Genomic DNA, 15,600 nt, shown 5'->3' with positions numbered 1-15,600 from the left:
AAGTAATGAACATAGAACTGAAAATACTTCTTATTGAAAGTAGGATAAACACTTACAGTAGTAGTAGTGAATACAAGATCTCAACAGTTACAGGTTAACAGTTACAAAGCTTGAACTAGTCCTAGTTACAAGGTTTGTAGGATTACAAGGCTTGTAGTGAACAAAGGTGAACAAGGTGGTAGTAGAACAATGGTAGTAGTGGAAGCAAGTGGGTTCTCTCTTTAAGAAGGCTAGTTCTAAGGAGAGAGAAATCAGAACTAAAACTTTGCTTCTAACTTTGCTTAGAAAAAAACCCCAAAACATAAGGGACAACCCCCCTTAAATAGGCAAAATTCGGAGTGAACAGTGTCATGAATAGTAACGGATGAACAGTAACAGTGAATAGTGACAGATGAATAGTGACAGGTGAATAGTAAAATGGAATTTTTCTTCTCTTTTTGACCCAATCTTGTGAGGAATCCACAAGATTATGGGAATCCTCCTTAGACATCAGCAATAGGCCTATAAGTGTAGGAACAAGGCCTCATTATTGGTGTCCTTAAGAGACAAAAAGAAGCCAATAAGAAAGAAGTCAATAATAGGCATGCACTTTGTTGTCTTCACATGAACATCATTCTTTGGGATCCTTTAGAAGCATCATAATGGTGAAAAACCAGCTTCTAGTAGTAGTAAATATTGGAGCATTCGCCATTGTGCAGGCTAGACAAATAAGAGAATCAAAATCCTCCGCAAAATCCGGAGTATCAGTTCTGAATATTTTGGCTGTTGTGCAAGCCAGGCAAATAAAGTAACACCAGTCTTGTAGCAGTAGTGACCTCATCAATCAGTAGAGGGAGCATCGGAGGGATAACCATCAAAAGGATCAAAAGGACCTTGTGGAGAATCACATACATGCTCATGGTAAATAGCATACTTGTTACAGAATCCACAATATAAAATTGGCTCAAACTTTGGAGTTTTTCCTAGGATAAGAAGACTGTTTAGATTAGGATGGTCTTTTGTGTATATATATATATATATATTTATAATTATAACTATACCGAGAACAAAATTTGAAACAACTTTTATTTTAAACCTCTAATAAAACCATAAATTTATAGTTCGAGATCAACGTCTATAATAATGATGCCAAAAAGGTAGTGCTAAACATAATTCTAGCAAATAATTGAGTTACAATTTCACCGAAGGATTAAAGAGGATCAGAGAGTTGAATTTTGGGGTCATTTATTTATTAAGTTTTATTGCCTCTGTGTCCAAAGTTGTTGTTAAGATAACTGGTATGGATTTTTTAGTGCTGGAGGGATGGTCACAAAGACAATCGAATTTCAACAGAATATGTAAATCTTCAACTTAGTCATTGATCCGCTTCCTCCAACTTAGAATTTCACCATTAGTATGAGTATGACCCACATGATAGAGGCCCCCGATACAGCTGTTTTAAACGAAAATTTTGTTGTTAATGATTTTATCAATAAAATACATGAAAACACTCCAAATATTAATTAAAAATATATAGAACACCAGTAAGCCATCAACTTACTTCAATTTTTGTCGATTCTCTGATATTTGGTGCTTAGAAGATGGAAATGAATCTTGGGAACCATGCTAAAAACAGTAATAATAGGGTTTTTTTTGAAGCATTTTCATATAGTGCACCTTCTAGTTGCATGAGAAAGGAGGTGCCTAAGTTGATGTAGCCAGTAAAAAGAATAGGTATAAAATGTGTGAATTTGAAGAAACAATTGAATTAAATAATTATTGTTGCTAATATATTTATAAATATAGTTGAGATTCAGTTGTTTATAAGTACTAGATATAGGCATGTGTGTTGCACAATTTTATTTTTATTTTCATTTTTGTTGTTGTGTTGCATGAGAACTCTTTCAAGTAGAAGTAAGAAATTGTGAATAACTAAAACAATTAAAAATGAATAAATAGATATTAATAGTGAAATAATAATAATATTTAACTCTATTATTTGAGTGAATAAGGTTGTGTAAAAATCCATAGAAATCTCCTTATACATAATATAATAACATTATGTTTCAATATCTTGGAATAGTTTTGATATGCAAATTTTGTGGACCTCATGGGTTTGGTTTTCTAGCTGTAGCTTAATAGGGCCATGAAAAAATGTTCTATGGTTCTTTGGTGTTGGTGGAGCATGTCAAGGTACTAGTTTGTAGAAGGACAGTACAACTCACAAAAAAAAAACAAAAAAACAAAAAAAGAAAGAAAGAAAGGAGTATAGGAAGTTATCCTTGAATGGGATATGAAATTTATGATTAACAAATGAATCTTTTAATTATATTTATAACATATCAACCATAATAATTATTTAATTCAAATGTTTCTTCAAATTCTCCCATTCTAGTGTTTATTATGTGATATGAAAAAGGTTAAACGATTAGATAATACCAATACAAACTTAGTATAAGAAGGTAACAATTGAATAAGATGAAAGGTAAAACAAAGTGAAAGTTGAAAAAAAACAAATGAAAAAAAAGGAAAGGATGTTGATGACGTGGTGCATGAAGGAAAAATATACAAACACGTTCTCATGTTATAGATTTAAGGGTTTTGGTTCTTACCTTTTGGGTTTAGTATCAAACTCTAACTAAACCCCAATGGAGCAAAAATAGTCTACCATGACTCTTTCCATGACCTTTGTAGCATTTCAAATGATTTTCAATGGCATTCGAGTTAGTAAAATCCACAAGTATGGGTTTTCTATGTGATGTTTACATGCTAAGACACATGACTTTGATGATGGAATCTTGAGACTAGAGAGAGCCTTAATGAGAATGTGTCTCTCTTATTTTCTGAATGCACTAAAAAAAAAAAAATTTAGGTGTCTTTAATAGATCAAGGATTTTGTGCTCTCTTATATTTGTGCACACCAGAAAACCCCATTGCAATGGGCTAGCCACATGGGCGCCTACGAGTCTAAATGACAAATCATCAAGAGCTTTGCAAAATTTATTGCGAAGCATCCGTTATTATATATAGTACTCATATAGATTCAGGGGCAAAGGGAGGGGGGCTAGGGGGCCATGGCTCCCCTTTACTTTTCAAAAATCTTCAATCCCTCTTATAGTTTTGGTTAAAAAAATAATTGTGTCCATAATTTTGAATAATGGTCCCCTATATATATTTTTTTTTTCCTAAAAACATCTAATGCATTTATATAGTTGACCAATTCATTTTTTGTTCTCTCAAATTACTTTTATATCATACATAGCTCATTAAATTAAACTGTAATTAATGTATACCGTACATAATTTAATTATATTATTTTTATTAAATTGACTTGTACATTTTTAGACATGTCAAACCTTACTTTTGTTTTTGTTTTTTACAAATATGTAAAGACTTAATTGATATAAATATTTTTCTTTTTGTAAAAAAAAAAAAAAATCATATGTTAACTCAAAATTACAAACATTTTTCATGTGTAAGCAATAACCATCAGAGACTTTACTAGTTTGAGCTAATTGGAACCTACTATTCTCCTTATTATTATAACTATTGAATTATAATTTAGGATAATAATTCTCTCTATTTGTTTTTAAAAACCGATAAATATCATTATGCATTTCAAATTAAAATTTTGTAAAATTTAAAAAATATGTGCTAATATGTTTATTAAACTTAATTAATATTTAGTTATTATCAGCTTATCATCTCTTATTTGATGTGAGGAAATTTTGATTAATATGGTTCATCTAATACTTTAAATTTATTTTTATAAAAAAAAAAATACTTTAAATTTATTAAAAGTTAAAACTACATTTTATGAACCCAAAATAAAGCCCATCTAGCCGCTAAGCTTAACCCCACTCTTTTAAACGAAGAAATGAATGAATCAGTATATTACGCCCAGCCCATCCCAGCCCAGCTCAGACCTTTACGTCCGTTAGAGTGAGCATTTTTCACTCTATAAGTACAGCTTACACAGCACAAAAAATCACAATTTTTTCTCGTCCATTTTTATTTCGCGCTCTCTGTGTCTCTCTCTAATCGGTCTCTCTCTAATCGGTATCGCTCTCTGAAATTTCAATCCCCAATGGCTTCCTCCACCGAGAAACGCAAAATTCTCGAACAATATGAACACGAAGCAGCGAAGAAAACAAAGGTTCTCGTAGAAGATGATCACGAAGCAGCGAAGGAATCAAAGCCTACAGAGCGCGTGGTGCTCAACCCTGCTGACTGCAACTTAGGTATTTTCTTTTTCTTTCTTGTAACTTTGTTTTGTTCGATAGGGTTTGAGTTTTCTTAAATTTTTTTGCAAATTTGCTTAATTTTGCTATATTTCCAATTTTCTTCTAGTATGTATATATAACAACAACAAACAAAGCCTTAGTCAGTGATAGAAACAAAGATTTACTCTTTTTGTTGTTGCGCTAATAATTTGAAGTAGAATTTAAGTCCTTTATGCCTAACCCTAATAACTCTACTTTCAAATCCAATGATGGGGGGTGAAAAGGAGGATATTGTAGCAAAATTTGGAATCTTTTGAGAACATTGTTGGTAAATTATTTGTGGATGCTTGCTGGTGGTTTCGATGTTGTGAGGAGTCCCGGGGAGAAGTTTGGAAGAAATATGGTTACTGGATTTGAAGTGGAATTTCGCCAATGTGGAAATTGAGGATCATCTTGTTGTTTGGTGTTTTTTTTTTCACATGGACTAACAGAAGGGAAGATAAGGGTTTTATTTGCAAAGAAGTTGGATAGGGTGATGATAAATAAGGAGTGGTTGTGTGTGTAGGTTTGAGCAATTTGTTGTTAAATAAGGAGTGGTTGTTGAACCCTGGACGTCTTCGTTAAAAACACGTGTGCCAATTGAGGTACAAGGCTCTTGCTACAACAAGAAGAATTTTGGCCCTAAACCCTTCAAGTGATTTTAATTTCTTGTGTGGGCGCCGTGATTTTATTGATCGGGTAATGGAAGCTTGGGTTATGGGGGAAAGGGGTACCCCTATGTTCATATTTTATAGGAAGCTGAAGTCTACCAAGGCAAAGCTTAAGGGTGTTAATAAGGATATTAATTGTGGGATTTTTCAATGAGTGGAATTGGCTAGAGCTAACCTTGAAGCTTGTGAAGCTAAATTGATGCAATGCTCATACGTGGTCAGGGTATCCAATATTGTGCAGCAATATCTTCATGTGTTTCTCACAATTAGCAACGCTGAATAGGTTTTCCTTAAACAGAATTCAAGGGATGGATAGCTTAACCTAGGGGTCAAAACAATTATTTCTTTTATAATTTGGTGAAAGCAAGGCAAGCAAGGAATGTTGCTAGAATAAAGGTAGATGAACCGTCTAAAATCAAGCAGATGATGGTTGAGTACCACCAAGATATGCTTGGCTCTCCTACTGAAATCAATGTAGATCTGTTGGTTAATAAAGTCTCCACTCTATTCCAAGGTCAGATGCCTGATGATATGAAGGCAAGGATGCAACAGGATGTGACTGATCAGGAAATATAGCTACCTTTATTTTACCTGGGCAATGAAAAGGCACCTGGTCTTGATTGCTTCACTGCCTTGCTCCTTAAGAAGTCTTGGCATATTGCGAAGGATGATGTTATTGCTGCCATCAAATCTTTCTTCATGACTGGTAAAGCTGTTGAAAGAGGTGAATTCCACTATCCTTTCATTGATCCCTAAGGTCCCTAATCCTACCACAGCAACAAAATTTATATTCATTGCATATTGCAATATGATATATAAAAGGTTGAGAGACTATCTTGAGATGTTGAAAAAAGCAAACCAAACAGCTTTTATTAAAGGAAGGAGCATTGCAGTAAATTTTCTACTAGCTCATGAATTAGTGAAGAATTATCAAAGGAGTAAAGGGCCTAGAAGATGTGCAATCAAGGCTGACTTTAGGAAAGCATTTGACTTACTGGATTGGAATTTATATTGATGTGCCTAGGTGCATCTGGGTTTCCTCCTAGATTTTTTAAAAGGGTAAGAAAATACATTAGTAATTCAAGGTTCCCAATTGTCTTGATGGGGCACTTTAAAGGTGGCAAAGGGCTTAGGCTAGGGAATCCAATCTCTCCTTATCTTTTGTAATAGCTATGGAGTCATTCACTAGGCTGATGAAAAACAAGGTACATGAGTTGCATTTTCTATAGGCTAAGCAGTGTCCATTAATTACCAATCTGCTCCAGTTTGTCTCATATAGGCTTTTGTTGTATTTTCTAGCCTAAGCAGTGTCCGGTAATTGTTCTTCCTACTTCTATTCTAGCTTGCTTTTCTAGATTTGAATTATTCCATGGAATTGAGGTGCTTGAAGCCTCTCCTTTTCCAAATGTGTTATCATAGGTGTCTGTTGAGATTTATTGTGGTAAAGCATAGGTATTTTCAGTGTCATAAACCTAAGAAGTAGGTTGGGTATTTAAGCACCACTTAGAAATGACCATTTCTTTTGAATGTTTGTGATTGTATATGTATGTATTTGTATGGATAAACCTAAGATCTAAACAAATGCATTTTAGAATTTAATGATTGCTGACTTGAATTTTTACCCTGTCTCTAGATTTCAATATTGAAGGCAATGGTCTCCAAGGATCTGCACTTTATGAACAGGGGTTTTCTTATTGCTGGTCTGGTGCTCGTGCAAATGTTGGAATAACTCGAGGGAGATACTGTTTTGGTTGCAAAATTATTTCAGTGCAGCCAGTTGATATGGAGGACACTGCCCCTGACCAGCATCACGTTTGCCGTGTAGGCATTTCTAGAGGGGATGATAATGTGGGGAACCTCGGGGAAACTGAACACAGCTTCGGGTTTGGGGGCCTAGGAAAATTTTCTAGTGCAAGGAAATTTATAGATTATGGTGAAAAGTTTGGGATTGGAGATACGATTGTGTGTGCTGTTAATCTTGAAGACAAACCATTGGCTTGCATTGGTTTCTCCAAGAATGGCAAATGGTTGGGCATTGCAAGGCAATTTAATGCTGGTCCAAAGGGTCTAGGAGTGGTGGACTCTCCAACGAGAAAGTTACAGTGGGAATCAGCACTTTTTCCCCATATTTTGTTGAAAAATGTTGTAGTAGAGTTGCAATTTAGTGTTGAAGAGGGACTCATTCCTGAAGAAGGTTACAAACCTTGGGCTTCTGCTCTTGAGGATGGAAATGCAATGATGGGCCCTACTTTCTCTAAGCCAAGTGATTGTGAACTGATGATGATGGTTGGATTACCAGCTTCAGGCAAGACTACATGGGCAGAAAAATGGGTGAAGGAGCACCCTGAGAAGCGTTATGTTTTGCTTGGGACAAACCTTATTTTGGATCAAATGAAGGTTATTTAATTCTTTCTTTTTTTCTTTTTCTTTTTTCAATGCCTTTGGCTAGATGTTCTAATGGTGCCATTCATTTTTTCTGCTCAATATTCTCATATCTTGAAGCCTTTTGCAGGTGCCAGGGTTAACACGTAAGCAAAATTATGGGGAACGATTTGATCGCCTAATGGATCGAGCTACTGCTATTTTTAATACCCTTTTACCTCGAGCAGCCAAAACACCTCGCAACTACATAATTGATCAAACAAATGTCTACAAGAATGCACGTAAACGTAAACTGAAACCATTTGCATACTTTCAGAAGGTAACTACAAAACCATGATATATTTATAGGTTGGAAAATTGAAGGATTCCTTTCTTGGGGTATGACCTTTAATATTTATGATTTACTATTTTTGCCCCTCCAGATAGCTGTTGTGGTGTTTCCCAAGCCTGAAGAGCTTAAATCTCGTGCTGATAAAAGATTCAAAGAAATGGGAAAAGAGGTACCAGCTGATGCAGTTAATGAGATGTTAGGTATCCACTATTTTAGCTTACTTTCATTTTTATATAATTATTTTGTTGCAATTTTGTTTAACTGTTGTTTTGGTTACTGCCTTCCTTTTAATTTGTGGTTTTATTTTTCTCTTCATAATGTTTTTGACAGCCAATTTTGTTTTGCCCGGGAGAAAGGATATGCCTGGTTCAGATGAGTATTTTGATCAGGTAATTATCTATCAACTTGTATATTCATTATGTTTTTGTTCATAGTAATGTGGCTAATTCTATGGTCTCTTTTAACAGGTTATCTTTGTGGAACTCAATCAAGCAGAGTCTCAAAGACATTTGGATGAGATGAAGAATGCTCTTGCATCTGCACCCAACTTGAACTCTAATAACTCTACACCTTATTCTCGGGAAGGTTCCATCCAGCCATATACTGGGTTTACGCCACAGCATCAAGGATCTTTGGCAGGTTTGTCTGACCTTGTAAAAGTTTGAAATTGGGAAATAGCCCTTTTTAGATTTTTTATTTAATAAGTAAAATGTAACTATTTAGATATATTATGTGATTATGATGCTGATGATGTTTCACTAATTCCAGCTACTGGAGGACATTGGCAAAGCACTTATGCACCTCCCCCTCCATATAATTATCAAGGGCCCAACCAAGTAAGTTGAAGTTGTTTTTATCTTTTGTGAGTGGGCTGGAGATTGTTTGTTGAAGTTCTTATAATTTCTTTGATATAATTAAAATCGATATAAAATTTCAATGAAAGGACCTGCCTTGAATAAGTAGAGTGATATAATGGATATGCTTAAATTCATAGGTGAGTACGGCATATCAAGGGGCTAAACTACAAGGACGTACAGGATCGTATGCTGAAGCATATCAAGGCAATCAATATCCTCCTGTAGCTATTGTAGCTCCTCCTCCTGGAACCTATTCAAGCTATGAGAGTTCGATTCCTAGAGATAATACTGGTTATTCTGGGAGTTATGGTGGTACTCCAAGTAGTGGGACTGCCCCTAACTGGGGTTATGGAATGGGTGGTCCCCCCTACAGCAGACCTAAAATTGAAGCCATGAATGCCATTCCTGGCAGTGCCACTGACCCCTACAGGAGAAGTATGGTTGAACCCCCTCCATTTGGAAGTGCAAGTACGACGCCATTATCACACAGCAGTCATGGTGGACATTTTAGCAACATTGGAGGCCCTGGAGCTGTTCTGCAGGCACCAAGAGCACCCTCGTATTTGCCTAGACCTCCCCCAGTGACATATGGTAGGTACTCTTGATTCATTATTTGCTATTTACACACATATACATGTTCATGCTTTTGTTAATTTTCAGCCACATTATTGCTTATTCCTTTAGGTTCACCTTATGGAACTCCAACTCCAAGACCTCCATATGGAAGTAATCCCACTGATGGGCAGTATACTGGAGGATATGCCCCTCCTCATCCAAAATACTACTAACTTCTGTATAGATTTGCTGGATGTTCGCTAAAGACATGATGTTTGGGCCATCCATCAAAGTTGAACGAATAGATATGTCAGTTTCGAGACATGGCCAAATCTGACACAAAGCTTTATGACTTACAACTGAAGGCATGCCTTTTGACTCTGATTGGTAGATAATACTAGCATGACACCCTTTTTTTTTTTACATAAAACGTTAGAAGATGTAAATAAAAAAAAAAGAAAAAAGAAAAGAAAAGAAAACCTCAATATTGAACCCTGGGGATGATGGTCACTTTGAATATCTTGTTCCCATCTTGATTTGCTATGTTCTTTATTTTTGCATTCGGATGGTGTGATGTCAATCACTACTAGGGTTCATAATGGTTTTGTAGAGTTGAGGAGGTTTGTTGGTGATATCAGCATACAATATGACAACTTCAGATATAAGTAGGTCTTATATATGGTAGCTTGTACATAGGTTTTTGGAGTGCAGATTTGCTATATAGATGGTGCCATCCCTACTTATCAAAAAATTCAACATAATAAGGATAGATGGGTTATCTAGTGCTTGCTATATAAAGTATTTGCTGTGTAGAGTTCTTTTAAATAAACATAATGTATATATTTGAGATTGTATAATTGTAATCACCAGTCATATTAGACCCATGGTTATTACCATAATATGAAAGGCGACGCCTGATATAGACGATGAGACCAAGACACAGTGCACCTTCATGAACAAATGGAGCATTTTCAATCGATCTTTGCGTCATTGTCCCGATAGCCATTTGGACCCGTGCAATCTTATTCTTGAACAATATAGGTATCGAAACCATGTCTGTGAATGATAGATTGGTTTTAGATGAGATAAACCTATACTAAGGTAGAGGGTTAGATTGTAGGTTCAAGACCCACCAGTTGTATGTGTAACACTGCAACTTATGAATTAAAGAAAAAAGAATAATAAAACCGGCCTAGACGGAAAAGATGTCAATGAATAATTGTGTTACATCTTTAGGCGCGAGAAGTTAGTTGCTTTTAGTTTTCAACTGTTAGCATGTGGCAACATATTGCAAAACAAGGCACGAGTTCTAGCACATCAAACTTACTGAAAGAAAATTGTGTGCATTTTCTGAAAGTTTATATTAAAATTGATCAAACTTTGTCTTTACAAGTTATCAAATTGGTCCAAAGATTAAACTCCATTTTGGATGGTTTGAAGTTGGCGTATATCTTAGGAAAATTTTATCTAGAGCTGAAGGGAGGACCTAACCCAAAAGTTTGAGATTGACATCCAAGGGCACAAACCATGTGACAAACCCTCTAAAAGGGTATGTTCTTCGTGTACCTTTATGGCTTTAAGCACTGAGTTGATAGCCTAGATTCTTTGTCTGCCACAATTAACAATGACAAGCAGCTAACGTGTCTTTTCTTCCCATACTAGAATAGAAGCCTTCCGGTTCAATCAAAGTAAAGAGAGTTTGGTCGATGACTGATTTTTTTTTTGCTCACAATTTGCCCAAAAAAATAGTGTAGTGAAGTAATTCGAAGGTTGTGATCTAACTTAGATATCCTTTATGTTGAGCTTGGATACTTGTTAATATTGAAAACAATAAGGAATGATAGAACAGTAACGTACACAAAAGAACTGCACTCTCTCTCTCACTCAATCTTTGTTTCTCTCTTTTTTTGGGGCTTAAAACGAATCGAATTATTTATCTTATCAAGATGAAAATTTCTGCTTTAACCCATACACGAATAAAATACTTATGGACGTCCCTACGGTCGAATTCGTTGTTCTTTCATATCCAATCATAACTCTCTATGATTTACTTGAAAGTGAAGCTAGGACCAGTGGTAGACCCAAAGTTCCAAGTGTTCTACGCCTTCAAATCAAACAAAAGCCGGGAGTTTTAGAGAACCGAAAAGCCAGTACTTTGCATTTTCTTTTAGCTATGCTTTTTTATTCACTAGCTTTCCAACGAAATATCTTTCTGATGAGCCAACAAGGCCGCCATTGCTTAGAGCATTTCTATCCGCTTAAGAAGAAGAAGAAGAAAAAGCATTTTGCCTCAAAAAAAGCCACTTTATGCACACTTCATATCTCATTCTTTAAGTTATAATACACCACATAAAAATAATATTTTTTACACTCAACATGGTTGTGCGTAGGGGTGTACATGGGTCGGGTTGAGAGGATTTTTTGACCCAACCCATCATGGTAGGTCAAAAAAAATTCAACAACCCATCATATAAGTCCAACCCAACCCACATGGGTCGGGTTGAACCCATGGGTTTAACAAATTTTTATTATTATTATTATTAAATTGAGTAGAAAAAAAATATAAATATTAATATATTAAAAAAAACCTAAAGATTAGTATCAATGTAACTCCTTAAAGGCAAACAACACTAATGACTAAACAACAATAATAATTTATTAGAATTTGTGTGAACTAATTGGTTTTTATATAGGATAGGAAGAACTGATTATTTAAAAAAATTTATTAATTATATAATATATTTTATATATATATATATATGAAATTAGTATTAGTAGGAGAAACAGAGGAAATGCTGCTCTATAACTGGTTTTTTTTTTAATTATTAAATATAATATATATATATATATATATATATATATATAAAAGTGCCCTACAGCTAATTTTAAAAAAAATTATTAAATATATAATATATATTAAATATGGTGGGTCGGGTCGGGTTTGGTGGGTATTTATGACCCAAACCCAACCTGACCCACTATAAAAATTTTTTTGTAACCCAACCAACCCACCAAGCCTTAAAAACCGACCCAACCTAGCGGGTCGGGTCGGGTTTGACGAGTCGGTGGGTTTTTTGCACACCCCTAATTGTGCGTGTTTGAGAGTGACAGAGAAAGAATAAAAAAAGAATTATGCGTGTTTCAAAAAAGAATTAATAAAGGAAAAGAAAAAGAAGAATGCATAAATTGTACAGTGCATGATACTATAGTAGTGCTTAAAATTTGCTACAGGAATGCATGATCGGATGTAAGGCTTCTTCTGTTTTTGTTGTTGTTTTTTTTTTTTTTTTTAATGAAAATCATTATGCAAAATTTTCACCCGGTTTTAAAGGACTGGATGAAAATGTTCTTACATGAAACATGTGAATGGTTAGCAAAACAAAATATCATACCGAATAAGAGGGAAACTAACATCTTGCGAATTATCAAAAGGAAAATTATTAAAAATAGAAGAAAAAAAAAAAAAAAAGAGTCTCAAACAAAATAAAATTCTCATTAATATGTTCTCCCCCAAATAGTTAAGGCATGCATTAACACAAGACATAATTAAGATAAGGATCATCCACAATAGAGACCTGCAATCAGTAATCACCCAACCAGGATGAACTTTAGACATAGTAGAAACTAAAAAGAAAGGGAACCGTAATAAAAGTGAAAAGACATTCAAAAATCTCACGAGCATATTAACAAAAGTCCATCTCTTAAGGCCCAAAGCTCTCGTACCACATTTTTAGCCACTCTTAACGTGCCGCGAGGAAACAAACATCCATTGTTCACAGTGATCCCGAATGACCCCACCACCACTAAATTTGCCCTGGAATAATACCCTAGGAGGAGCCATTTATATTCAGCTTTACCCACCCTGTCCTTGGGGCTGATCACTTGACAGGAGTGGGTTCCAACAAACGAGTAGCTTATGTGTGATACCCTTCAGATTTTTTTATTTATATATATAATTTTTTTTTTTTAAATCCCACTATTCAGTTAAAAGAAAAGGTAGATTATGAGTATGTGCAGATACAGTTTATTGCTGAAAATTGAAAATACTGTAGCAAAATAATTTTTAAATGTGTAAATAGTGTCGTAAGACCCTATTTTAACTTAAAATTTGCTGAATTCCGTACTTGTAGGTCTCATGAACAGTGCACAAAACCCATAGAAAAACGTCAAACGCACTAAACTTTCAGTTTTTAGCAACATCCAAACTCACACTATGTGTTATGCACTTGAGGCTTTTTTGGATTATTTGTATTAACCTCCCTTGTGAGAATTAAGGTCAATCTGAGACTAAAACTGAAAAACACACTATTTTTTACAGGCAAAACTTATTCTTTATAAGACAGTTGGATTTGGAACACACTATTTTTTATAGCATTACTCATTTGATTATCTATAGTAAAAACACTAGAGACAATAATATGGCGTGCCTTCCCTTCTATAACCATAGCCTACTTGGACCAGCATAACTTTAGAAACTAGGCCTACATGAATGATCAAAGTTTTAAGTTATTTCAACATCAATGTGTCCATCAAAAACACATCAGTGATACCACCTAAGTGGGCTTGCCAACCACAGTGATGTGGTCCATTTATAAACATTTGCATCAAGGCGCTGATAGGCCTTCCTTTTCATTTTCCTTTTTTTTTCACATTTCTTTCCTCCAATCACTTGTAATAATGCTTCACAGCTTGATTGCACACGTGGTTCGTCCTTTAAGTTCAAGTTTTGAACTAGCTTTCAAAGTATGGGCAATGATACCGTTATACTTATACGCTAAGTATTTTTACATCCAATTCCATGTTTTAAAATGTGAACATTTCTTAATCAATCGTGAATATTGACGTAAACGAATGTAAGATGATACTTTCCCTTAAAGTAGGGCAATGATACTTTTACCGTTGTTTAGTATTTTCTATTTTATACGATCTATAAGATCTTGGTGCAAATCTTCTGACTAATATATTGGGGTTATACTTAAAGTATTTTTCTTTGTATTTATTTGGTGTGCGGAATAAAAAAACTACAAATACGTACTTAAGAGATTAGTCAGGTGCTCTAAGATCCTAGGGCATAAAGGGGGAAAAAACATGTTTCCATTTCTGCTGCTGCTGCTTCATTTTTTTTTTTTTTTTTTTTTTTCATTCTTAACAATCTTTGACATATACATGCAACTAATAAATTCCTAATATGCAGGATAGGAAATCAAACTGAAGATGAAGATTGAATTGATTAATTGAAGGTGCGCTGATATAGTATCACTGAATCTCTATATAAATAATAACAAGGGTATTTAGTTTGTAAATAAATACCAACCAGTGGTATCTCTAGAATCCAAACAATATTATCTCAAAAGAGAATCCAAATAATATTTCCTTTCTCATTTTTTATCAGTCTTATAATTGTTATCTATGGTTACTAAATAAAAAGAAGCCACATTTACTCTTGAGAAGGATGATTCCGATCATTCTCTTTATCAAATTCCTAAATATGTGTTATTTGCGTATAGAAATTTGATCATATTGTGAGATTGTGTACAAACACATATGAGCTCCATTTTTTATTATTATAGTTATTTTTAAAAGATGATAACTGCTCAATCAACAAAGTTTTAGTTCAAAGTAAATGATTGCTTCAACTTCGTTTAGACTTCCATTTTTTTCACAGAAAAAGAAGATTGATCAATACCTGTGAGGAAATGAAAAGAACAATGGATGGCCCAAAACGTTATTTTTATAACAAAAAATGAATGAAAGAGGCTTGTGTCCAATGACCAGTTCCACTGGATATACTGAGATGTGGATACATGTCCATTGGAACTAGCCACTGGACATAAGCTCAACCCAAAGTGAATAAGAGAAGAGGGAGATAGAATCCTAACAAAAATTATGAGAGTGATTGTTCCCATAAACCAGTATGACACCCTTACCAAAATCATTCAAAACAATGTCCCGAGTTTCATCCTAATTTACTGGACTACCACACTTTATCATCCTAGTCGTACATGTTAAAACAAAGAGAGGAGGGACAAGAAACAGACATGGAGAATAATCTGAATATTTTTGTGTGTAAAACTGTACAAGGGACTGCCTTTTTATATAGACATAATAAATGTGCAATACAAGTAATAGGAGTGCATGACAAGTAATAAAACATTGAGCTTTAAGACTGAGGTTTACACACAGACTAATATGTACTAATATGTGCTAACATCCACTCTCAAACTCTAGGTGCATGGCATGGAAGAAGCCATATTGAGTTTAGAAACAAGATCACAAAGACGACTAGGTAGATGAGACTTTGTAAAGACATCAGCAAGCTAGTTGTCAATGAAATGGAATGCAATTGCCTTGATGAAGATGATGACGAATAAAATAACAATAAAGTTTAATATGCTTGGTGCGTTTATGAAACCATCGATAGGAAGTGATTCCAATTGAAAAGAATTTGGTCATAGCATTCACATTGAGTGTGAGAGAGGTTCTTCTCTAATGCACTCATGCACTAGATGTTCAATCTCAGCAATTATGTAACAACCGTATATGGCACTTAGGTTCAACCCCGT

The 15,600-nt window shown here is 34.6% G+C and overlaps 1 protein-coding gene across 1 annotated transcript; it reads left to right on the top strand.

Moving 5' to 3' along the window:
• The first annotated feature begins 4,051 nt into the window (after positions 1-4,051).
• Positions 4,052-9,702, top strand: LOC126727412 (uncharacterized). The gene is made up of 9 exons (XM_050433084.1): positions 4,052-4,220; positions 6,546-7,309; positions 7,425-7,613; positions 7,717-7,825; positions 7,956-8,014; positions 8,093-8,264; positions 8,394-8,461; positions 8,620-9,073; positions 9,167-9,702. Exons 1-9 carry the CDS (start codon positions 4,067-4,069, stop codon positions 9,268-9,270), a joined length of 2,073 nt encoding a protein of 690 aa, XP_050289041.1. The 5' UTR covers positions 4,052-4,066; the 3' UTR covers positions 9,271-9,702.
• Positions 9,703-15,600: the final 5,898 nt, after the last annotated feature.

Source organism: Quercus robur, chromosome 5, assembly GCF_932294415.1.
Source record: "Quercus robur chromosome 5, dhQueRobu3.1, whole genome shotgun sequence".
In the NCBI taxonomy this organism is placed as follows: domain Eukaryota; kingdom Viridiplantae; phylum Streptophyta; class Magnoliopsida; order Fagales; family Fagaceae; genus Quercus; species Quercus robur.
The sequence above is the reverse complement of the archived record's forward strand: the minus strand, read 5'-3'. Positions and strand labels throughout refer to the sequence as shown.

Coding starts and splice junctions, on each gene's coding strand:
- LOC126727412 (XM_050433084.1), top strand. CDS start 4,067: ATGGCTTCCTCCACCGAGAAACGCAAAATTCTCGAACAATATGAACAC. Junction 7,826..7,955: donor TGCAGTTAATGAGATGTTAG/GTATCCACTATT, acceptor TGTTTTTGACAG/CCAATTTTGTTTTGCCCGGG. Junction 8,462..8,619: donor ATTATCAAGGGCCCAACCAA/GTAAGTTGAAGT, acceptor TTAAATTCATAG/GTGAGTACGGCATATCAAGG.